A 24900-nucleotide genomic window follows, 5' to 3' on the forward strand; every position below is an offset into this window, starting at 1 on the left:
CCATTGTTAATTTCATTCAAATGAAAGCAGTTGAGACTGATTAACAACCCCTTCTGTTACTTAACTGACCAGATCAATATCTCACAAGTTTTACTGACTTAATACCAAACTCTGATTACTGTTACTTCATTTATTTGAGCAGTGCACTATATTGCCATTTACATTTGCACACATTTCAGTATATCACTGCAGCTATTTACTATCTTCCTAGAAAAATATCAAGAAATGAAGGCTGATTCAAGACTTGTGCACAGCACTGTAGCTCTCACAGGGTTAAAGAAGCCCTTCATGGCTACAACCCTTGAACCAGCTGTCTGATCTGTTGGTGGGCACAGAGGGGGTGTCACTCATTTTTTGTGACATAAAATGTCGATTTCTGTATTGACTATGTGTGAATTAGAGCATGTAAATATTTTTCAACACATAAATCACATGAGCAGCTTGGACCGTCAACAGAGGAAACATAAATGAGTTGGGAAAAATGCGGAAAGACATTTATTTATGCACATTCTAGGATCCCATCAATCAGTAAAATGAGGCCAGATCACTAGAGAGCGACTGCTGACTGATGGCTGTGTCACTGTTTAGATGTGTGTCAGAATAAGCAGCCATCAGTCACTTTAAGGGAGACAGAACCTGGAAAGTCAGGCAGTGATGTTAAAGTCTGTAAGCTCAGATCGTAAAAGGTGAAAGAGTCTTTCTGTTCAAGGGGATAACGTTGGATTTTACTGGTAATACCACCGCGAATGGAGCAGATTATGATGTGGATGTTGTTGCAGTGTACTGATGTGAGCAGAGAGAAGAGGGAATAAAAATATGGGTATTTAAACTCACCCTGGACAGGACGACCTCTAAGGTGATGTTTTGTGGAGGAGCGCTGGGTACTGCAGAGACAAATATAAAGGAAAGGAAAATGTCAGAAAAACAAACAATGCAACATATAAATCAATACGAAAATACAACAATAGCTCTAATGATATTATTTATTAATAAAAAAGGAAGCCGCTATGGAGAAAAAGTGTCTTTCTGGTTTTACATTCAAACATGACTTTAAACTTTAAAATGTAACATGCTGGATTCAGTCCTGAATATGCAAACAAATCCATGCTCCTGCAAAATGACAACTACACATGTACATGCATGAATAGGAACGCTATTAATATTTAACGTGAAACGTTTAATTTTTAATGCTACTTTTACATTGTTATGGCTGCGATAATGTAAAAGGTCTGAAAATTACACATAAAAACAGAGCTTTAGAAAGTTCGATTTGATTTATTTCTATTTTCTGTTTTGATGGAAGTGACAGGCATGAGGAAAACAGGAAGAACACAAAGAGGATTCATGGATGTAGTGACGAAGGACAGAGAAGAATACTACAGAGATTGGAAGAAAAAGATAATCTTCTCATGGTTTTGGGATGTTTGGAGTTTATTCTGGACTTTTGGTTCACTTCTTTGGATTTAAGTTTGTGCTTTGTTTTTTGGTTGCATCAGAATTTAATCCAGGTTCTTGTTTTCTTACGTTAGTTCCCTTTTCATGTCCAGTCTGTTCTTGTCCATGCAGTTTCCCTGTTTTATCTTCTGTCTTTGTGCCAAGGTCATGTCTTAGTCCAGGTCTCAGTACTGTCTTACTTCCTGTTTTATTTTGATAGTCCTTCATCTCATGTGTGCTCTGTCTAGTTTTGCGTCCAATTATCTTGTTAGTCTGATCACATTCAGCTGTGCTCCCGAATGTTTCCCAGCTCCCTAATTAATTCATTCTTTTTAGTGCTTGTTGACCGAATAGCTGACTTCATTTGATTTCTGATCAATGCTGTCAATCACAATGATGATGCCAGCACATAGAGGAAGCTTAGGCACCAAAGCTGTGATGTCATTCCACCTCATTGTGGCTATAGTAAGATAGTTCACATACTGAGATCGAAAGTTTTTAACATGGCTACTTAAGTCCTTCTAAACCTTTTATTTGTTAAAAATTTGGTTTATTTCCTTAAAAAAAACAAACCAGAAGAAGCAAAGAAGGTGAAGAAGAAAAAGCTAAAAGAAATATAAAAACACGCAAAAAGAATAAAAACATAACAAAGGCAAAAATAAAACATACAAATCGAAACAAAGGGGGAGGGGAGGGGGGGGGAGACCAAAGTGAACATGATGATCACAGGGGAAAAATGGGACGAAGACGAAAGATGAAGAAAAAATAAAATAAGAAGATAATGGGAAGAAAATGAAAGAGTAAGCATGAAGATCAGAAGATGAAAAAGAATGAAACATAACAGCTTTTAAGTTTAGAGAGGAAAGAACTTGGTTTTAGTACATGAAAGCACAAAAAAGATGAAGAGGAAGATGCAAAGGAAAGAAAAATAATCAAAACAAAGAGGAGAAAGCTAAAAAGAGATCAAACAAAGACAAGAAAAAAATGAATGGATGAAATAGGAAGACAAACACAAACTGGAGGAGCTCCACCTCCCGAAATTTCATGAAATTTGGCTCCAAAGTTTTTGTGTAATCTTGCTAACTGACTCACAGAGAGACCAAAAGCACTGAAAAACACCAGAATAAATGGAACACAAAAGAGAGGATGGTGGTGAAGAAGAAGAAGAAGAGATGAATGAATAATAGAAGAGAGAGTTGACAGACTTCTAGAAAAAGCAGCAGATGTGTTTTTGTGTCCAGCAAATCAGAGGCAAAGTGCAACATTCACACTGAGAATCAGGGAGTTTTGGTTTGAGTGAACTGTCCAATCAGATGCCTGATTAACTGTCAACGGCTTATCTATTGATTCAGCTGCTCGCTATTTGTCTGTGTGTGTGTGTGTGTCTGTGTGTGTGTGTGTCTTCCAACGTGTGTCTATGAATCAGTTTTATTGTAAATTCAATTAGCCCACAAGTCACCGTTATCATCGAGACGCAGCCGGAAGATTCACAATACAGCCGCTCTGCATCTGCAAGTGTGTGTTTGTGTTATTTCAGATCATTTTTATGGTGTGACTGCAGCTGGACACACGCCTCCGTTCTCTCTGCCTCTGTGGAAGTTTATTAATCACAGCGTCCCTCTCTGCACACCCATCAGAAGCTGAATGTTGCATTGATATTAAAAAAGACTCAGTCTGTGTAGAAAATGTAAAGCACACTGTCCTACCATGCAAAAGCTAGGAATAATAGCAGGAGAGTATAGGGAGCCAGAGTGAAACTAGGACTTCTGAAACCTCATTCAAGACCCCTTCAGAACTATATTTTAGAACCATTTGAAATGGATTTTCAGTAATGAAATTATAATTTAAATGCAGTTAAAATGTGTGACAATCATCAGATGTCAGATTTGTTTGCAGAGTGTGGCTAATATTAGCAGTGCTAGCACCAGCAGCATTTTTTCTTGGAGGGAAATGTCCACACAGCCAGACTTTGGTTGGATATTGCATAAGTCGAGTGCTTACATGCCAGTGAGTCCATTACAATTTAAACAATCATACCCACGAGGGCTAATTACTGGACCTCAAGCTAATAATGTATTCCTTTTCTTCAGGCCAAAAGGTACGTATATACTTAACAGATACTTCACTGAGAAACCTTGCTAGTGCCAGATTAGACCCCCTGATGGCTTCGGACCTGCATTCATTTTTCATGGTACACACATGAAAGCATCACATTGTTGCTGCAGATTTTCCGGCTGTATATCCACAAAGTGAAACTTTGGTCCCACCACATCTCAAAGGTGCTCTATTGGACTGGCGACTGTGAAATCCCGTAATTAAAACCAAATAGAAACTAGTTTGAGATTATGCGAACTTTGCTACATGGCATGTTATCAAGCTGATGAGTACAGTGTGGTCATAAAGGGATTAACATGATGAACATATTCCCAAACACCATTACACATTCACCAGCAGCCTAAAGTGCTAATACATGGCAGGATAGATTTAGGCTTCCATGTTGTTGGTGCCAAATTCTGATCCCATGCTAGGGTCAGAGTGTCACATCAGACCAGGCAACATTTTTGGTGAATCGGTGTGAACTATAGCCTCATTTTCCTGTTCTTATACAGAAATGGCACCCAGTCTAATCTTCTGTAGCTCTGCTTCGAGGTTTGATGTGTTGTGCGTTTAGAAATGCTCTTGTGTATACCTTAGTTGTAATGAGCGGTTATCTCTGTTACTGTTACCTTCACTTCTGCTCAAAGCAGTCTGGCTATTCTCCTTTGGCCTCTCATACCAACAAGGCGTTTTCACTCAGACAGTCACCACTAACTGGAAATGTTCTCATTATTCGGACCATTCTCTCTAAACCCTAGAGATGGCTGTGTAGGAAAATCCCAACAGATCAGCAGTTACTGAAATCCTCAATCCAGCATGTGTGGCACCAACAACAATGTCAGACTCAAAGTCACTTCAATCGCCTTTTTCCCCATCCTCATCCTCAGCTTGAATTCCAGCAGCTCGTCTTGATTTTGTCTATATCTCTAAATGCTTGAGGTTGCTTAAACCCAAAGTTGACATCAACTGATGTACAATAAAAAAAAATATTAGTTTAAGTGACTAGTCTTTCTGAGGGCAACTAGATGTGGACATCCCTAAAACTATGCTGAGTACTTTGTAATAGTCCAGTTTTTCTGTGATAACATATTAGGCTCTGTGAGTACAAGAAAATAATTATTAGAATGTAATGTGTTAAATTTACTTAGATAAGAGGGTCCAGCAGTAGATGAGAGGAATAGGAAAGGATTTGTCTGTGTGTTTCAGTTTGGCTTAGCTGTAGGCCTGAGAGTGTGTAATTGTTTAGAGGGAAAGGAATATATGGACACTGGGGGTCTGCTGTCATAAAAGGAGACAGGAAGCTACAGTTGGGGGTTACTGATGCTGATGCCTGTACCTTTAATAAAAACTCATAATTGTTATAACTTAGAAGTAGGTTTGCAGAAGACTCTCCACCTTATCTGTAAATGTCAGACAACAAGAGGCCAATGGCCCAGTGGATGCAGAGTGGGGGTCTCACTGTTTGTAATATGTTAACTGTGTTTTGTATGTTGTCTAATGGAATTTGGTGTAGCTTGGGTGAGGAGATTACTTTTATGACCGGCAGGAAGTCACATACACAGAGACACACACACAGTGCTTTGACTGTTACGACGCACCCACACCTACATACAGTCACTCACGTGCACTCACACATACACACAGGTACGCGCACACAGTCACTCACGTGCACTCACATAGACACACGGGTACGCGCACACACAGGCACTCACGTGCTCGTGTGTACACACACAGACACACAGAGTTTGCAGCACACAATGGGGGTTTTATGATGGGATCGCTTCTATAAAGCTGACAGTAACAAACAAAGGTGTGGAAGATCTGCAGAGGGACACCGGCCTTGCACGTCTCCCCTTCTAGAAGACGCATGCGTAAATGAAGATGAATGCAGATGAATAAAGGTTTTGTGAAATGACTACTGAGTCCGGTGCCGTCTCTAGATGCTCGAGGAATAAAAAAGAACCGGGTGAAACTGATTTCTTAACAGCTCCCAGTGTCACTCACTGACATTTCACTCCCTGTGTCTGTAGTGGGCAATGAAAGGTCAAATTAATCAAATCAGTGATTGTAAAAATAGAGCTGATGCCCCCCCTCAGAATACGTCAAGGCTAAGGCTCTTGGATTTTATGTGGTAACATTAAAATAAGATGTAGGATATGAGGATTTTGTCAAACAGTCAGCGAGTAAAGGTGATTAGCTGGTCACTAAAACAAGTGCATGCAAGTATAAGTTTCTTAACTTGAATCTATTTCTTTTCCTACGTTTTCTCTGAGTATTTTCATGACTTATGAACTTCCTCATTTCTTCCTCTTTTCTGCGCCACACATGACGAACTTTAAAACTGAACCATGTGAAAGAGAAAGTGTGTGTGTGTGTGTGGACTCCATTTAATGTGTCAGGCTAAAAGGAGGTTTAAATGAAGCTGCTCCTTCCTCTGCCTACTTAATTAAAGACCCCCGAGTCTCCTAATGAAACTCCTGACAGCAAGAGGAGGGGGGCTGTCTATGAGAAGGGCTAAAGACTGTGTTGCTGTTGGCTCTTCTCTTGGTGTCTTTCTCTCACGCACATATACACAGTGCCAGGTAATAGACACCACCTCGCCCAGCAGTTTTCAGATCTAAGTTGAAGTGCTGCTTGAAACTAGGACCAGTTCAAACCAGTCAGGCTGCACAAGTCACTCTTTAATATTCTGGACTCCTTGTGGTTAAGGATATTAATAACATATTAATCATGTCTTCAAATCATCTCAGATTGGTTTCTTGAACACGACACTGTACTCAAATGGCATCCGCAGTCACCAGATCCCAATCTAATAGAGCACCTCTGAGATGTAGTGAATAAAGAGATTCAAATCTGCTGCAACCGTTTGTCATGTTCATGTCTGAGGAATCTTTCTAGCACCCTGTTGATTCTGTGTCATGAAGAATGAAGGAAAAAGGCGGTCCAACCCAGTACTAACAAGCTGTACTTTATAATTTGGACGTTGCTTCAGGGTCTGAAAAGTGAAACTACTGTGTCTAAAAGTGAGGTCTGGTTATCTTTCGCTGATATAGTCATCAGAATCAGGATCAGAGTCTAGATTGTTTCAAAAATAGCATGACATTAAAGATGTAGTCACTTTGTGTGAGCTAAATGTGGTGGTCATGGTTATGTGACTAAATATATTCATAACCCATCGAAACAAAATTTAAGACAATTTATTGATCATAAAAATGTACTTTGTGCAAATTTGTATTTCAGACTTTTGAGGACCCAGCTGAATAAAATGTATGTTGCACGGGCGATGTATGGCCCGAGCGGAAGAATTTTCAGCGTGGACTACCTCAGACTGAGATAAGACATCAACAAAATGAAAACACTCATTTTATAACAAGTACCAGCTTGCAAAAAATAAAATAAAAAACCTCTTCAGATTCTTTTAAACTGGATGGGTTAAGTTCACTCTTGAACATCCACCAAAATCAATACTTTCTTCCATAACCACAGTGATAGCTTCCATTGAGATCATGTCCTTGGTATTTCAGAGAGAGTGGATTTTTAGCAGCCTATTGTGGGCAACTTAAAAAAAAAAGGCCTGTGCTCCAGTGTGTCATTGTTGTGCTACTGTTAGAAATTAACAGTGGACATGACTGGAAGAAATTGCAATAGATCCTGTAAATATAATAAATTAGTTTTTCTTTTTGTTACTGTATGACGCTGACAATTCTTTCAAGAAGTTCTGTATTTATTACTGTACTGTGTTTAATCAGTCTAGCCAAAAATTATATATATACAGCACAACCCAAAGAAGACAGTGAGCTGCTATTTTAACCCTCCAATTTTGTCCACCAATTTTCCAGAGATGTATTAACGGTGAGGGTTAGGTTAGAATCTTTGGTCACCTCTCGTTTCATTATAGTTTGCATTCAAGATGCCAGACTTTCTTGTATTTTCTCAAAGTGTTCTTGCACAACAGTTCAAAAGTTGTTGGTAAAAGTTGGCATATTTCAGCATGCTGTGCACTGCATCCTTACAAAATCTGAGGCAATGAGATGAGTAAAGAGCAAAGGAAAAAGTTGCAGGCCTTAAAAACTATCTACACCAGATGAACAGGATCTGAAAGTGATGTCCTTAAGAAATAGGAAAAAAAAGATCAGAGATTTATCTGAAATCTGAAAAAGTTTCACTGAATGGGTGGCTGCCAAGAAGCCATTCTTACAACCTGTAAAACACAGTGGAGGCTCTGTCACGGTTTGGGGATGCCTTCCATCCAGTGGGTTTGCAGATCTTATCAAAATGTATTAAATTATGAATGCAGAAAAGTACCATCAGATTTTGATCCCCCATGCAAAACCAGGGTAAAAGTATCTGATTGGTAATGGCTTCATTTTTCAGCATGACAATGATCTGTTACCCTAGACAGAAACACATATAATGGGACACTATCCATCATATATTGGCCTTCCCAGAGCCCAGATCATTATGAAATAGTTTGGTATATTTTTTTTCCAGATAATGGAACAAAAGGCCTGGAGAATTCTGGAGAGGTTTTCCTGAAGACTACTGTGGGAATAGTGGACAAGATGTGCACAGAACTATATCTACTCCTTTATAAAGACGTTTTACCTCTTTGCGTACCCAAATGGGATTCATACAACACAAGTGCTGTTCACTGGTGAGTGAGTGGATGTTAAGGTTACTATCAAAACTGAGAAAAGAAGATGAAAGAGTGGATAATGGGATACTGAAGACCAGTGGAATTTCAGTGACAGAGAAAAAGCCCCTGTGACTTTCCTTCTGTTATAACATGGTCATGTCATGTTTCATTTCCTGATACATGTGATTTTACACATTGAATAAATGAGGAAATGTTAAGACACAGCTCACCATCTGATTGGGTGGTGACACTGACGGCATCTGAGGCAGTCCCTGGTCCATAGCGATTGATGCCCAAAACTCGAACTGTGTACTCTGTGAACTTGTTGAGTCCCTCCATCTTGTAGTTTTGTCCATTCACCTCCACACTCTGAACACAAACACAGAGTATTGATTACATTCAACAAACAACCGAATAAGGTCAAATGAACTCCAAAACAATGACTCAGACTATCTAAAGCATCATACTCCATTGGTGATAGAGCTCACCTGCTCCTTGCCCGACGGGCTCTCGGTCCACAGCAGCCTGTAGCCCAGGATGGGGCCGTTTGGAAAGCTGGGTGGCTCCCAGCTAACCTGAACGGAGGTTGGAGAAAGAGCCAACGCTCGGAGAGAGTCCACCTTGCTGGGAACTTGGACTGAAGGCACACACAAACACTTCTGTTACCAGTGCTGCTACTTTTAGACATGTGTTACCTTTACTGCAGGGACAGAATGATCTGATTTTCATGAGAGTCAAGAGGATAGCTAGCTATGGAAGAAATATAGTGTCATCAGAATCCAACTATTTTTAGACATTGAATTTATAACACAAATAAAGGCCTATTTCACTCCTGTATCACTAAATTTAAGCATAGACAGGTTTAATGTCTTAAGAAAAAAAAAGATAATATACTGACCGAAAATCAGATGCATTTTTAATGATTTGACATTTAGATTTACAATAGCTTAGACAACCCACTGAGTGAGCCTGCTATAGTAACATCTGGCCTATATAACTTGGACATTATTCAAGGCCAAATGTGGGCCACATCTGGGCCAGACATTCCTTGTTTTCCACCTGAGTGAGATCACGAGAAAGGAGGTGTAAGGAACCAACAACAGCCATGGATCCATCCATGCATCACAGCAAGTCTGGGTCTTTCTACCTATTTTCTCCTTCTGCTATTGGCTAACAGAGAACTCCATAGCTTGATGTTGATCTTGACAGTCTGCCTCACTGAGCTCAACTGTAGTCTGACCCAAAATATGAAATAATGTGCAAAAAGAAAAAGAAGTTTTATACAGATGACTGAGGGTGTGTGTTTGTGTGTGATGGAGTGTTTGTGTCTTACGGTCAGGTTTTGTGGTGATCTTGAGGGGGGCGGAGCTCTCTCCTGGCCCAACATCGTTATAAGCGACAACTCTGAAGCTGTAGCTCTCCTCCGGCTTCAGGTTGGAAACTGTCAGCTCCAGAGACTCCGGCTCTGACACGTTCACTGACCTCTCCCTGACATGGAAAAAAGCACCACGGATTAACTGCTAATTACAGGAAAAACAAGAAAAGAAAAGAAAAAGAACCAACTGTCTTTTCCTGAAAGTAATTGTAATAACATGTAACAACTACATCCTTTTTTTTTATTTAGGGTTTTATTTAAATAGACTTAAACTGGGAGGTAATCCTTCCAAAAAGAGAGTCCATCTCCACTTTGTAACAGCACAGATAATCGCTGCTGTAATCAGCTGCAATCTGTGTAATCCCTCACTGTCTGCTGCTAATCCTCAGATTACAGCACCTCTGCAGCCTCGCAGTTCTCAACTAATCGCCAGACCACAGATGAGACGAACCCAGATGCGATGATTAGCATGTTTCCACAGTAACATCAAACACACACACACACACACTGAGGCTTCAGTTCACTGTAAGGAAAACATGCTGTTGCATTTTTTATAAAGAATACTGAAAATATTCCTGGAGATAAAACATAAAAGGAAACTTTATGTTGGCAGGATTTTGCTTCCTTTTGATGAAAACAGATAAAACATCCCTGCACTGATGTTCACTGCATGCCAAATCTTGACTTCACCACTGAGAAGCACAAAAGAACTTTGTAACTCATCCTTAATTCAGACAGAAGGGAAATGGGAACTGCTCAGATATGTACTGTAAATAAATTACTGTAGCCGGGGATGGTGTGAAAGGTTTTAAATAAGCAGTAATGAATTCAGTGCAATTACAAGCTCATCATTAGTTCAATGTGCATGTCTGTTCAGCTCATTTCAAGAAGGTTTAACATAAAGAAAGACTCTCGCAGTCATAGCTTAGAGTTGTGGGACAAATACAAATGAACTTTATGTCTGTTAACTGTAGATTTGCAACAGGGCTCTGTTAGCCTACCTTAACGTAAGACACCGTAAAGTGTCAGCTTGTTGCTTTTAGAGGGACATATTTAATGGCAAACAATCCACTTGTAAAGTCCTTTTCCAGGCCCAAAATCTTTGCTACTTCCCTAAATTAAAAAACACTGAGGCACAGTTTCAGTTGCTTTTAGCTTTAAGTTTCAGCCGGGATGCAACAATCAGTCAAATTGTCTATTCCTGAGCTACCCATTTCCAATACTGTTTTACATCATGTTTTCCCCAGTGAAACACTGCAAATGATTGAGTAAAACCTCCCAGAGAATTGTCTTACACCCACCTCACAAAGTTAAAAGCAGTTTTCCAGCCTCTATTATATGTTTTTTCTTTTCTCTGTGGCAATTTCCATCATATTCCACTCCAGTCACTCCTGCAAATTTATAACAGTGACTTTGTGGTGACTTGTAAGTTTTTATTCCACTGGACATAGCGTGGTGTCAACAGCTACATACGGTGACAAGTTGAACTTGACCTATAATGCCAGCCTTCCCTTTTTTCCTTTACAGCAGCTGGATAAAACCTGTAGTTTAGAAAACTGTCTATCCTGCAGCTTAGTCTTTTAAATACTAGAGAGGATTTAAATTTGTCTCAATATGTACAAAATGCAGAGCAGTCACAAGTAAAATGTGTCTGTTCTCTAAGAAGTAGTTCTTTATAACTCCTACAAACACCGTGTGTGTGCAGATTTAAAAAAACAGATATAATATGTTCATTTGGAAGCATTTCGGCTGCATTTTAAAATTACAGGAAAAGAACACTTAGCTGTTTCACACTTCTCATTACAAAAGCACGGACCAATCAGTTCAAAAGGTGAGAACACATTTCTTCTTTTGTTTGTTGTGCAAGCCTGACACAAACGTGTCTCATTCCCTGCTTGTCACATATAAACTCTGTTAAAAACGGCACTAGACTCACATTTAAATGTGGATTAAACCAATGTGTCATGTTATTGTTGTTAAACCTAACATGTTAGACAACTACAGGCAGTGTTTAGGGCTTAAATCTAACCAGCAAATGGAAAAGAAAAGAAAAACCACAGACAAACAAATGGTACATAAATCTCAGTCTTCTGGCTGATAATCAAAAATGGGGGTCTCCATTTTAATGGCAGTGGCTGGAGCTGTATGAGTCAACTTCATTTATACGTAGACAGACGACAAAAAATAGGACTTCCTGGTAAGTTATAAAAATATGTTACTGTTACTTGATTTCATTTACTTCTTGTACTGCCGTTGGCTAATATGGGTTCAGCAACAGCAATCATGTGAAAAACTAACCCCTTTCAACCACCTTTTTGTTTTACAGCCCGGGGTCCAGGTACTGACTCATAAGGACACCTTATCAGCAACATCTGACAGAAAAGCAGTATTTTGTTATTATAGTTGAATTTTCTAAATAGTTTTCATTTTGACTCTTTGTTTTTAATTGAGTTTCAGTTACTTGCTAGTGTGGCTTTGTTCATATCACTTCAGCTTTTATTGTTAAAGGGCATGTGGCAGAGGCAAGATTGAGGCTAATCACGTGTATTACAATGGGATTTTTGACATTTTGACTAAAGAAACTGTCCTAAATGAAATGTGAGGCCTAAATGAGCAACCTTGATGATGAATGCAATTGGGAGAATCTGCATGGGGGAAAGCAATAAGCCTCCTAAACCAAACCACCACCTACCTTTAACTTTCCACCACAGCTATAGTTTTGCTATTTGAGTAAAGTGAATTGGACAGAGTGTAACGATTTAACTGGTGTTCTAAAGACATTAAGTTTTTAAGGGTTGTTTTTTAATTGGTTGTTGAGCCTTTACTGCTTTTTGATAAGGATGAACCCTAACCCTAAAGGGTAAAATGGACATATTACTACCTTTAAAGTTTGTCAGAATGTTTTTGTCTTTGCTCACTGACTGTCATTTCTTTTGAGGACAATATATTAAAAACATCAATTATATATTGATATAACTGATGGGCAATCGTGGCTCAAGAGTTGGCAGTTTGTCTTATAATCGGAAGGTTGCCGGTTCGAGCCCTGGCTCGGACAGTCTCGGTCGTTGTGTCCTTGGGCAAGACACTTCACCTACTGGTGTTGGCCAGAGGGGCCGATGGCGTGATATGGCAGCCTTGCTTCTGTCAGTCTGCCCCAGGGCAGCTGTGGCTACAACTGTAGCTTGCCTCCACCAGTGAGTGAATGAATAGTGGAATTGTAAAGCGCTTTGAGGGTCTCAAAAAGTGCTATATAAATGCAATCCATTATTATTATTTATTCAGATTGCTCAGGGTTGTGTTTAGGGTCATCATGTGGTTAACTACACCAGATTTGGGTTTTACTTGAGAATTCCATTCTAAAGGTTCATTTACCAAGATCTTCATGTAATTCCACACACTGCCACTGAGAGAAGATTGTTGCATGTGGCAGGTTCAATGACAAAGCGGCCTGCTCATACTATGATTAAAACGGATGTAGCATTTGCTGCGCTTATCCTCTTTAAGCTTCCCACAATTGTTCAATAAACAACTTACACCATGTGCAGTATATCAGCCATTCTGAACGAGGACCTTAGGTGATTTTTTTTGGGGGGGGGGGCAGTTTGTCAAGAGGTTATCAGAATTTATCATCTGCAGACCACAGATGTACACGGTAAATTACATGGCAATCTGACACACTGACAGAGCACCAAATCAAGCGCTATCACCGGCAGCAGCAGTGACACACAAAGGTTAAAGAAAACACAAAAGGTGAGTGGAGTTCTCGGGGTATATAAATCCATGTTTTTTTTTTCAAGGCTGCCGAGTAAAAAGGCAGAGACACGAAGCTGGATGTGGAGGTAACCAGCAGGCTGGATACAGAGTGAACTCTGTTTGGCCTTGAAAAGGCCACCGTGTGAGGGCAGTAAGTCGGCTCGAACAGGAATAACCCACGGAGAGAGAAAAAAATAGTTCTTCCTCTGCTTACATCTTTACTGAGTCCTTCTCATCTCGCTGGCCTTTCTTAGTCATTTTTTCCCGCTCTCTAAGGATCTCACCTCTTTCTGTTTTTATCTCTCCCTTTCCTTACCCTCCAGACTTTCTGCTCCACCCTAATCTCATCAGCCTTGGGGTCGCAATATAGCTGCAGTTTAGCAGCAACAACATCGCTCTCAAGTGAGACTAAATTCCACCATGGCACTAAAACCCCACCTGCATTAAACAGGCTTTCTAAATTTATAAATAGCATTATTAATTTTACCGCCTATTGTCCCATACTGCTGGCACATTTTCACTCTGAGCATTTGGTTTACTCCTTTAACATTACAAACTGCATTTGCAGCTTCAATGTACCTACAATTACAGCATTCAAAAGCTTCACATTAAACTCTAAATGACACACATTAATGCATGTAATTAGAAAATATACTGCTAATGTTAAAAGAAGATTTTGAAAACATCACCATGCAGCAGGCTAGTTCATTTTGCCAACATTTCCTTGCAACAACTGAAAATGGTGCTCAGTAGTTTAAATGGGCTCCATGTGCTCATATGAATGATTGACAAGGGAGGTCCTAATGAAATGATAGATGGTGTCCCGGAAATCTCCTCTCAGATCTCGACCAAGACACCATTGAACTCAGACTGCACAGTTTGAGGTGCAACCTGGAGGCATCAAATGGACTGAAACATAATGTCCCAGAGGTGTTCCATTGGATTTAGGTCAGGTGAGGGTGGGGGGGCGAGTCGGTGGCATAATTTCTTTCGTCCTCGACGATCTGCCTGGGTCCTCTTGTCCAATGAGGCCAGACATTGTTGTAACCCAGGAGGAACCCAGGACCCACTGCACCAGGTTAGGGTCTGACAATGTGTCCAAGGATTTCATCCTGATACCTGACTGTCAGGGTGTTGTTGCATGTAGAGCTCTGTCCCTCACAGATATGCCTTCCCAGATTCTCACTGACCCACCACCAAACCAGTCATGCTGAACGATGTTACAGGCAGCATTACATCTTCTCGACTGTTTCTCCAGACCCTTTCATGTCTGTCACATGTGCTCAGGGTGAAACTGCTCTCATCTGTGAAAAGCACATGGTGCCAGTGGTGGATGTGACAATACTGGTATTCTAAATGCCAATCGGGCCTACTAGAGCAGTGTTTTCCAAACGGTGTGCCATGGAAGATTATCTGGTTCCACCTGTTTAGTACCCTGCATGAGTAACGGGCAGAACAATTACATTCTCTTCCACTAAAGGGCAGTACAATTACTTGCTCTAATTAAATGGGTTGACAACTGCCAGTAAAAGAGAAGAAGACGAAGAAGAAATTACATAATAGTCATGCTGTGAGACTACGCAGTGTGTAATAGCAATAGATAAATATTTGAAAAGAGAAAGTAGTCAGTCTGACCTGGGTCCCGGAGAAAATTTTGACCCAGATGAAGGCCCCAGCATGAGTAGTGGTCAAAAGAAAACAAAAAAGGTATACTGCGGACAAACCGAGCCAATTCCGCTACACCTGGTGCGTGGGGAAAAATGATCAATATGCTTTTTGTAACACTTTTGTTTGGTGGTGTGATTTTTCTAATGTGAAATATGCGCTGTGGCTCCAAAAGGTTGGGAAACACTGCACTAGAGGATGTCAGGCCCTTGGGTCACCGTCATGAAGTCAGTTTCTGATTGACTGGTTGGAGACATTCACAGCAGTGGCCTGCTGGAGGTCATTTTGTAGCTCTGGCAGTGCTCATCCAGTTCCTCCTTGCATAAAGGAGCAGATACTGGTCCTGCTGATAGATTAAGGACCTTCTATGGCCCTGTCCAGCTCTCCTAGGGTAACTGTTTATCTCCTTGAATGTCCCCCATACTCTGGAGACTGTGCTGGGAGGCACAGCCAACCTTCTGTCACTGGCACATATTGATGTGCAATCCTGGAGGAGACTACCAGTGCAACATAGGCTCCAGGTATCACCTCATGCCCTAGACCATAGCCAACACAAAGCTAGTGAAAAAAACAGTCATAAAAAATGAAAAGGGAAAAATGTCAGTGGCCTCCGCCAGCAAAACCATTCCTACTTTGGTGGTTGAGGCATTGCTATCCCTCTAGTGCACCTGTTGTTAATTTTAATAACACCAAAGCAGCTGTAACTGATTAACAACCCATCCACTATATAACTGACCAGATCAATAATTCAGCAGTTTAACTGACTTGATGCTATACACTGATTAAGTAGTGAGGAATTTTTGATCAGCGTATAAACAACAACAAAAGCTTCCATAGACAGAGTCTGTGCCTCAAACTGATCATTTCGCTCGTCACCATGCTGATGTTTTATAAATGAACATAATTTTGCATTAAATAAGACCTGAAGTAAACAACTGAGACCTTAAACCTAATATGAAATGCTTTACTGAAGCATTCATGAAGTGTGAAACAGGCTCATTTTCTCATAGACAACAGAGACTAAACAATGTAACTTCTTTTTGCAGCCAGAGGACTCACCCAGTGTTGACCATTAAAAAGAATCCCGTCTTAAGGCACTTTTGAACAGGCTTCATTATTCAGACACAGAGACACTATGTATTTGATTTGACGGCAGCTTTGCAAAGTATTGGTAGTACTGTATAAAACTTAGTTAACAGATGGGCCTTTTCCAAATGTAATTGGAGGAATTTCCTTCCTTATTTTGAGACTATCAGTGAGATAGTGTGGGTATACAGCAAAAAGACCTATTCAGATCAAATGGAAATAGTTGTTCATATGTGGTTTCCATTTCTCTTGGTTATATGCGTAATTTTCAGTCACTTCAGTTTCCCCATGCTGTCAAAATCACATCATTCAAAAGTTCAATGTCACTACTCTTGTACAATAATCTATCTGCCTGCGTTCTCTGCCAACCTGCTCTTGTTCATCTAGGTTTCCTGTGATATCTCACTCTGCCCTTCCAGCCATCTAATGTGCAGCCCTCCTTGTGAGCCGGGACATCTCATCCAAAGTCTCTATGGGCCATTTGCTGTCTCCGCTCTGCTACCACTACCAACGTTGAGACAGAGCCGTTTGCCTACCTTCATTTGGGATTCTGCACAATAATGTCATTCCTCACTGTAGTCCAGCAGCCAAAGATTTATGTCTAAATGTCACAATACATGCTATTTTCTCCAAATGCTATCTCCTTATTTAAGTGTAGTATTAATCAGAGTTATGGCAATAGCTACTAAACCCAACAATATAAATGACAGTCCTTCATTGCATTAAGACATTTTAACAATGCCAATATACCAAGGGATATCCCAATACCCCTTTTTGTCAGGTCTTGTATTAGTACTTATCTTGGTACAATTAAATACCAGAAATGTGTCAAAGGGATTTACATCTACTGCAACTTGAAGATCAGATTTATATCATCTCAACTCTCAACTCAAACTCTTTCGTATTATTTGTCCATTTTGCTACTTCAACAAGCAGGTAGTAAACGATGTAGAGACATCTTTATATGAGTTGATCCACTACTTTGACCCAAGGAGCTTTATATTGTAAGATAAAGACCCACAGTATTAGAGAGAAACCCAGACTATCAAATGACCCCCTGTACTGGGCAACAGTGGGAAGGAAAAACTCCCTTTTAACAGGAAGAAACTTCAAGCAGAACTAGGCTCAGGTATTGGAAGCCATCTGGCGTGGCTGGTTGGGGTTGAGGGGAGGGATACAGGGCAAACGACACACTGTGGAAGAGAACCAGAGACTAATAATGACTAACAATAAACAAGTTTCAATACCTGTCATGTGGGTTAACTGAAGTGAAACCTATAGTAGTTCCTGTCAAAGGCTTTAGGCTATATTTAACTGTGCATCTTATCCGGTCGTTAAGTGATTACGTGACGAATCCTACTTCCGGGCCTAAAGTAGTCTGCGTTTAATATGGCTTTTGTGTTGTTAACATGTTTAATGTTTTGTATTTTCTTCTATTTAATCTCAAAAAGCTCCTAAAAACAGTCAGTGATCACTGTTGACCTCCCTCGGCTTTTATTACCGCTAATCATTTATTTAAGCCCAGTTTTTAAAACCTTACGATGTAACTACAGCACAGCCCATGCAGCAGTATATGAATGACTAACCTCGTATTGTGGATGGATTATCTCAGTTGTTCTCCTGACTGAAGTTTGGTCCGTTTACAGCATCCTGCTATGCGATTGCATTTGTTCCTGACCACTGAGAACCCTCACGTTAACTTTTATCGAGTGGAAAAAAAGTTAGCTTGTATATATTTTGCTAACATAGCTGTGTCGCTAGCGGTCACGTAGCACATCATTATATACCAGCTAGCCAAACTTCAGTAACCCTACAAACGCTGCAGTTCACTGCTGTTTAGTTTTCTGTCTTCTTTTATGTTGGAAGTGATAGCAGAGCTGTACGTTTTAATTTGTTTCCAAAACCCCGCAGTCAGGACATGCTATATTGTATTTAGATGGAAGCTAGCGAGCTAACTTCCTGCTAACTTCTAACTCCGTTAAATGTCATAAATTCCGTTTTCATGGATGCCTGGATGTTAAACTCAATTGTTACACCTGGTAGAGCAGAACGCTGATCATTTTATTAAAGATGAAAGACTTTAGACAGTTTTTCAACTCTCAGTAATGCCACAGTGATCATTTGATATATGGACCTGCAGCGGAGTTTAGGCCCAGACACGGCTAGTGACGTTAGACTAACGACCGGATTGGTCTCACAACATCTACGTATAAGGACATGTGTTCTAATTTTGTTGCTAATTGAGTCCAAAATAATGGCTATTGCTGGGGAACATTAAGAGAGAAAGAAAAGAGAAAGGAGTAGGTATCATTGGCATGTAAAATGATGGTAATTATGAGAACCCTAACATATCCTGAAAATAACAGTAATCAGTATGACCTGCTCTGGAAAGAGGTGTGATGACTCGTACGGATGTCTACCTCAAAACATCTTTTCATCCTTCTGCCTTCTTTCTTTTTCCATTTTCTTTCTTGATCTGCCCAGATATTTCTCTATTTTGCTGTCAATATATTTCCAGGAAGTCATTACAGCTGACAAAAAAAAGTCATCCTCACCCTTCCCCCCAGCCAATTCCCCTTCTTTTGTAATCTTTCATTGTTTTCTCTCTCAGTCTCCCTCCCCTCTCATTTTCTGCAAGTTATTAGCACTGACAAAACCCATCTCGGCATTTTTCTCAAAGTCATTAGAACTGACAAAACCTCTGCCTCTATTCCTTCTGTAAGTCATTAGGACTGACAGAATCTCTCTATCGAATCGTTTCATGACACAAACTTCAGTGGCTCTTTTGTCCAGCCTACCGTTCAGAGGCCCAGAGCACTGCAGGCCTAGATTGTCTCTGAGGTAACAAAGCTTAAAAGCCTGGATGTGAAAGCCTTCAGCTGGAGCCCCGACTGTCAGAGGTAACCATTTAACACCAGCAGGGGAGTCACCAATGTGTCACCCAGAGCTTTTTCTACTCAGTGCTTTGAGCTGCTGTGTGCACCAGAGCCGTGATCTAAGAAATGCACCGTTGTCTTTTACACACTGTTAGTATAAAACTCTGTACCATCAGACTTTTATCCCTTTATAAGCTAACAACTGCTAAATCAGGATCTTGGTTGCAGATGCCTTTGAGTCAACAACTTGAGTTCGTCTATCTTTTTCAGCCAAGTAAGCAGCAAGTCTCTGTAAAACAATGTCACTGCTGGCCAGTTTGTTCCAGGTGAAAATACCTCATCCACTTCTTATTGGATAATGTAGAGACTTTATACAGATATTTATGGTTGCCAGAGGATGTGCCCACACAGCTCTACCAATCTGCAGATAGTTCATTTGGAGCCACAAGGCATGACTTCAGGATTTGTGTGAAATGTCTTGACAATTACTTTGTAATGACATGGCATCTTACCAAAAGGTACACCATAATGGGATATAAGTACACAGTAGTTAGATGCTTTGTTTGAGTATTCAAAGACATGTTTACTGGATGGCATCTGCTTGATCAGGGAATTTGCTCTTATTCCCAGACAGTTAGTTCTGTTTATCTGGATGTAATATTTTTAGTTTGAGAAACGTTTTGTTACTCATCCAAGATATTTCTGCAGTCTTACTCTGAGGTTTCCCCAACCTCATAAACAATACAGATGGACAATGACTGAAACTAGCACCACTGACTAACTATAGCCATGTGCTACGTTTCACGATTATTAATATGCAAACTAGGGCTATCCGATATGACCAAAATCTCATATCCCGATATAAGACATTTATCATCCTGACAACGATATATATCACAAAAATTTTACACTTTCTGTAAATTCTGTGAATCTCGGGAAACTCGAGTTGCGTGAAGTATTTTCAGCTTGCCGTTGTGTACCTGGAGTCGAGTGTTTTGACCGATGCATGAAACTGAATATTTTTAGATATAAGTTTGTGCCATTTTCTTTGTCAGTATTTATTACACGGTGTGCTGCGGGAAAAGCATGAGTCTAAGGTTTATTTTGAGCACCTGATGTCTCTTTTTTTGCTTCTCATCCATAAACTCTCTCCATACTCTTTTACGTGACTCTTGCGTAGGTGGTAGAAGAGGTTTGCCGTGTTTGAGTCTGAGGTGGGGATCGGTTTCCTGCATAATTTTAGTCCATGTCAGACTTTTCATAACCGAACCATCAAGACAATGAAAAAATATTGCAGTAAACAATTTATTTTGCGACACCACGAAACAAATGATAGGGTAATATGAAACGATAGACGTTTTCATATCGTCATCCGATATATATTGCTATATCGAACAGCCCTAATGCAAACTGTCATGACCAGTGATTAGTGGTTATGAGTACTATTCATAGAGAGTTGGAGGTTGCCTGCAATCACAGCATTATATGGTGGTTAAAATTTGCACTCTTTTACCCATTATATTACATATATTACAATTTTTGGCGTTGTGCGTTTTGGGGTTTGAAAGCCACAGAAATGTTCAGTGTTTTAAAAAAGCACATCTCAGCTTTTCTGTCACATATGGGATCACCAAATTTTTTTTGCTTAGGCAGTGATTCCCTTTCTTCAATCCTGGATCACCTTGACTGTTCTTTAGGCGAGGAGATATTTTTCACCATCTTACAATACTGTGATTACATCCTTTCCCCACCTCAACTGAGCATTTATGGCTCTTGTAACTTTGCAAATGAAGATTTTTTTAAACATATATATATGCAAATAAAGAATTAAAATGTATACTTTAATGGTTATCCAGTTAATCCATTTTCAAAGAAATAATCAGAAAGGGGTTCATCTCTCATGCTGCTCTTTTTAAAATTCTCCTTTTGTTTAAATAACAATAAGTAAAATATTCTAGGAAAAACTTTGGGATCTGGGTAATTGCGTCAAGGATTTCCACCTTGTTTTTCTTGCTACTATCACCCAAACCCCAAATCTTACGTCTAGTTAGGTGCAGGATCAAAGGAAAAATCGTGTCTGTGTCTATAGAGCTTGTAACTATAAAGCCAAAGTTGGGTGTCTTTCAGCAGGAGGAGCTGAATGAGAGCTTATGGTTGTGTGAGAGATAGGAGATAATACATATTATAATATTAGCTTTGCTTGACAGATGTTTTTTCACTTTATGATTGAAGGTTTCTGTAATTAGAACAATTAATCAGTTGATTTTATTGTTTTCTCATAGTGTCTGTATAGCTGTTGATTTTCTTATTTTCCTATGTGAACATTGATTAAATTGCTATTGATTCTCCCTAGCTGCTTCTACCCTATTACAGTCATCACAATTCATTTACATGAGCACTGATAAAAAATGACCAGGCTTAGTTAGGACCAGGTTTAAGTGCTGTTGGCAGCCTTCGTAGAAGTTTACAATTACCGTATTTTCCGCACTATAAGGTGCACTTAAAATCCTTTAATTTTCTCAAAAATCTGCAGTGCACCTTATAATCTGGTGCGCCTTATCTATGAATTCTGGCTGTGTTTACTGACCTCGAACCGATTTTATGTGGTACACTGCGCTCAAAAATCTGTCAAAAAATGTTTTAGTAGGACTTTGCTAAGCTACGAAGCCGCACCGCCAGTGTTGCCAACTTAGCGACTTTGTCGCTATATTTAGCGAGTTTTCAGACCCCCTAAAAAAAAAGACGTGAAAGCGCGTATCGCTTTTACTCTCAACAAGCAGCGGGTGCTGTAACGCAGTCAGTTCTTCTTTTACTCTTTTACTCTTATGCTGTTTTGTGGATCACAAGGTTTAAAACTACTTATAAACACACACACACAAAGTAACTCCACCAGAGTGCCTATTTCGGGTCACTTTTGCCGGTCCAAGCCCGGGTAAAGGAGCAGGGTTGGAATTGTGACATTAAAAAAAACAATAATTGCTAAAAGAAATTTAATTTGTAGTTCTAAATAAACTCTAAATGCATTTAGGACGTTTTTTACTCACTTTATGTCTCTTCCACGATGTTATTTCTCTCTCCAACAACATAGGTTACAATTATATTAGCATGACCAATTATGCAAATTAGGTGATGACGTCATTTAGCGACTTCTAGCGACTTTTAGGACAACCAATAGCGATTTTCCTTACTGAGGAGTTGGCAACACTGCGCACCGCTTGATGGATTGTCTGAGCGTTATGGCTACTGTAGTCAGGAGCCTCGCAGCTCATAGTAATCTGGGTCCAAAACTCCGTCCGCATCAGGTCCCAAACGAACACTGTGTAAATTCTTTCATCTTTAATAAAATGATCAGTGTTGCTGCTTTACTAGGTGTAACAATTAAGTTTAACATCCAGGCATCCATGAAAACAGAATTTATTAAATTTAATGGAATTAGAAGTTAGCAGAAAGTTAGCAGGAAGTTAGCTCGTTGGTTTCGCTAGTTACCTAAGCATGATATATCATGTTCTGACTGAGAGACTGCTGGAAAAAAATAAAACGTACAGCTCTGCTATCACTTCCAACATGAATGAAGACAGAAAACTACACAATAGTGACGTTTGTAGGGTTACTGAAGTTAGGTTAGGCTAGATGGTATATAATGCTGTGCTAGTGATCGCTAGCGACACAGCTACGTTAGCATACCAAAGCATAACACAGTGAACCTGGAGAATGAACGTTAACTTTTTTCCACTTGATAAATGTTCCCGATGTTTTTTTTGACAAATGCAATCGCATGGAAAATTGCTGTAAACGGACCAAACTTCAGTAGGGGAGAACAACTGAGATAATCCAGCCACAGTATGAGGTTAGTCATTAATGTAAAATAAGATAAACTTTATTAATCCCACACATGGGAAATTTGTTTTGTTACAGCAGAAAGTGGACAGTGCAAAGTTACATAGCAAAAATTAGAAAAACACTGGAACAACATATACTGTTGTTCCAGTGTTTATAGAGCAGCTACCAGAGAATTCAACATTAATGAATCAATGGTACGTAAGTAGAGGAAGCAAGAGGAATGAGTTGAGTAAAGTTTGACTTATCTGGCTGTTTTGTTTTGTTTAACGTGCTTTATAATCCGGAGTGCCTTATGTATGAAAACAGACCCGTTTGTCAACAGTGCGTCTTATAATCCCGTGCGCCTTATGGTCCGAAAAATACGGTAATACAGTCTGTTACTACAATTAGTGGCACAGCACAAGATACTTGTCAGAGATCCAATTAAAAATGCTACAAGAGGCACAAACACACTCAAGGGATCACTAACCACAACTACATTCTGAGACAAGTGCAGTAACTTACCATATCCAAAGTATCCAGAGTTACAAAAAAAATACCCACTACAGTTGTTTTAAAGGGGAAAGAAACCCAAAATTATTGAAAATATTTTTTTGTTCCAGACTTTGAACCTTTTCTCTCAACATTTTCTTCTGTAAATTTGGCCATTTTAACATGGTTGTCTATGGGAATTTACTCACCAAGGCCCTCTAATGGCCAACCTCCCACTGGCTTAATTGTTTATCCCCAGGGGGTGGCACTTATGTGACAAACATTTAAACACAACTTTAAAAAGCTGCTTATTTGTTATTTTTTTTAATCATTGTTACATTATCACTTCCCTCTGGATGAAGTGAAACAATAGGTCCTACATTTCTACAATTTTGTTGTACATGCACAAGGACACTAAAGGACTATATTATTCTATTCCATAACGGGGTAAAGATTAAAAAAAAAATTTCCAGTGCTTCACTTCAAAGCAGTCCTGCGCATGCATACGGCCAGTTTATCTGTTGTGCTTTTAACTACAGCAATAATGCAGATTCACCGACCGTGTCAGAGCAAACAAAGACACATTTTTTAGAAAGAAAGAATGAAAGAAAAAAGAAAATCAGGCTTATCTTACCTATCGATTCCATCCTGGGAGTAATAAACACCGTAGGTTTGAACAGCTCCTCCGGTCTCCTCTGGGGGGCGCCAGCTGAGTCGGACAAATCGGCTGGACACTAGGACAGGGACCAGGTCGCGGGGGGCAGAGGGGAGGGCAACGCCTGGGCTGGGGGACACTGGTGGGGGATCAGAGGAGGAGGAGTAAGTCAAAGGGGTGCCAGAAGGAGCAGGAGGAGCAGGAGAAGGGCGGGGAAGAGGAGGAGGTGTGAAGGAAGGTCTATTCTGAGTGGGCGTGGGCTCTGTTAACAGTTCATCCAGGGAAGGGGGGGGAAAGCAAAGGAAAGGAGAAGCAGGGAAAAGGATGGGGGACGACGGGGGGGAGGTGGAGGGGAGGTGCGGGAGGCGAGCAAAGGAGACAGAGCAAAGAAAAAAAAACAACAAAAAGAGCAAAGGACAGATGAGATGACCAGATAAGGAACGGAAAAGACGTGGAAGAGACAAGAAGGAAGAAAAGAAGGAAGAAGAGTGGTAAAGAAGATCACAGCCAAGAAGAAAAAGCAGCAGAGCATCTGAAGAGCTTAGTTATCAATCAGATATCAAACAGATATCAGTCATCTGAATGTTAACACTGTTTTAATGCCATGACATTAAAACACACATGGTATATTAATTTTATGTGAAAATGATGCTTTAAAGTTCCTACTCTTCTCACAATGTTCAGTTCAGTTCTCAGAAGATGAAAACAAATCTGAATTGTTATGAATGTGTTTACCCAGTTTTCCAAAATACTCCAAATTACTGCAAGGAAACAAAACACACTGAAAAAATGTACATTTTTCTGACACGACTTTTACTTATCTCAGCACCTACAGTGTTTTTGAGGCTCTTTGTTTCATATGCCTAAATGGCCAGGAAAGATACAGCTAATAATGCAGTGGCTATTAACAGCACACTAACCCACCAGCTGAGCAAATCTAGCACCAGGGCTAATACAAAGACTTAAACTCCACCTAATTTTAACCATTTACTAACTGACTAAGCAATTTAAG

General features: G+C 39.9%; 1 protein-coding gene across 1 annotated transcript in view; it reads right to left on the bottom strand.

The window, feature by feature from the left end:
- Window positions 1–24900, bottom strand: part of dcc (DCC netrin 1 receptor) — a 329297-nt gene that overhangs the window by 108996 nt on the left and 195401 nt on the right. The window contains exons 8-12 of the mRNA XM_063465291.1: window positions 23868–24150; window positions 9501–9655; window positions 8656–8804; window positions 8398–8536; window positions 835–884 (exon numbers count right to left, since the gene is read on the bottom strand). Coding sequence (XP_063321361.1) covers window positions 835–884; window positions 8398–8536; window positions 8656–8804; window positions 9501–9655; window positions 23868–24150 — 776 coding nt within the window. The remainder of the gene's footprint in view (window positions 1–834; window positions 885–8397; window positions 8537–8655; window positions 8805–9500; window positions 9656–23867; window positions 24151–24900) is intronic.

Source organism: Pelmatolapia mariae, linkage group LG20 (assembly GCF_036321145.2).
Source record: "Pelmatolapia mariae isolate MD_Pm_ZW linkage group LG20, Pm_UMD_F_2, whole genome shotgun sequence".
Taxonomy (NCBI): Eukaryota; Metazoa; Chordata; class Actinopteri; order Cichliformes; family Cichlidae; genus Pelmatolapia; species Pelmatolapia mariae.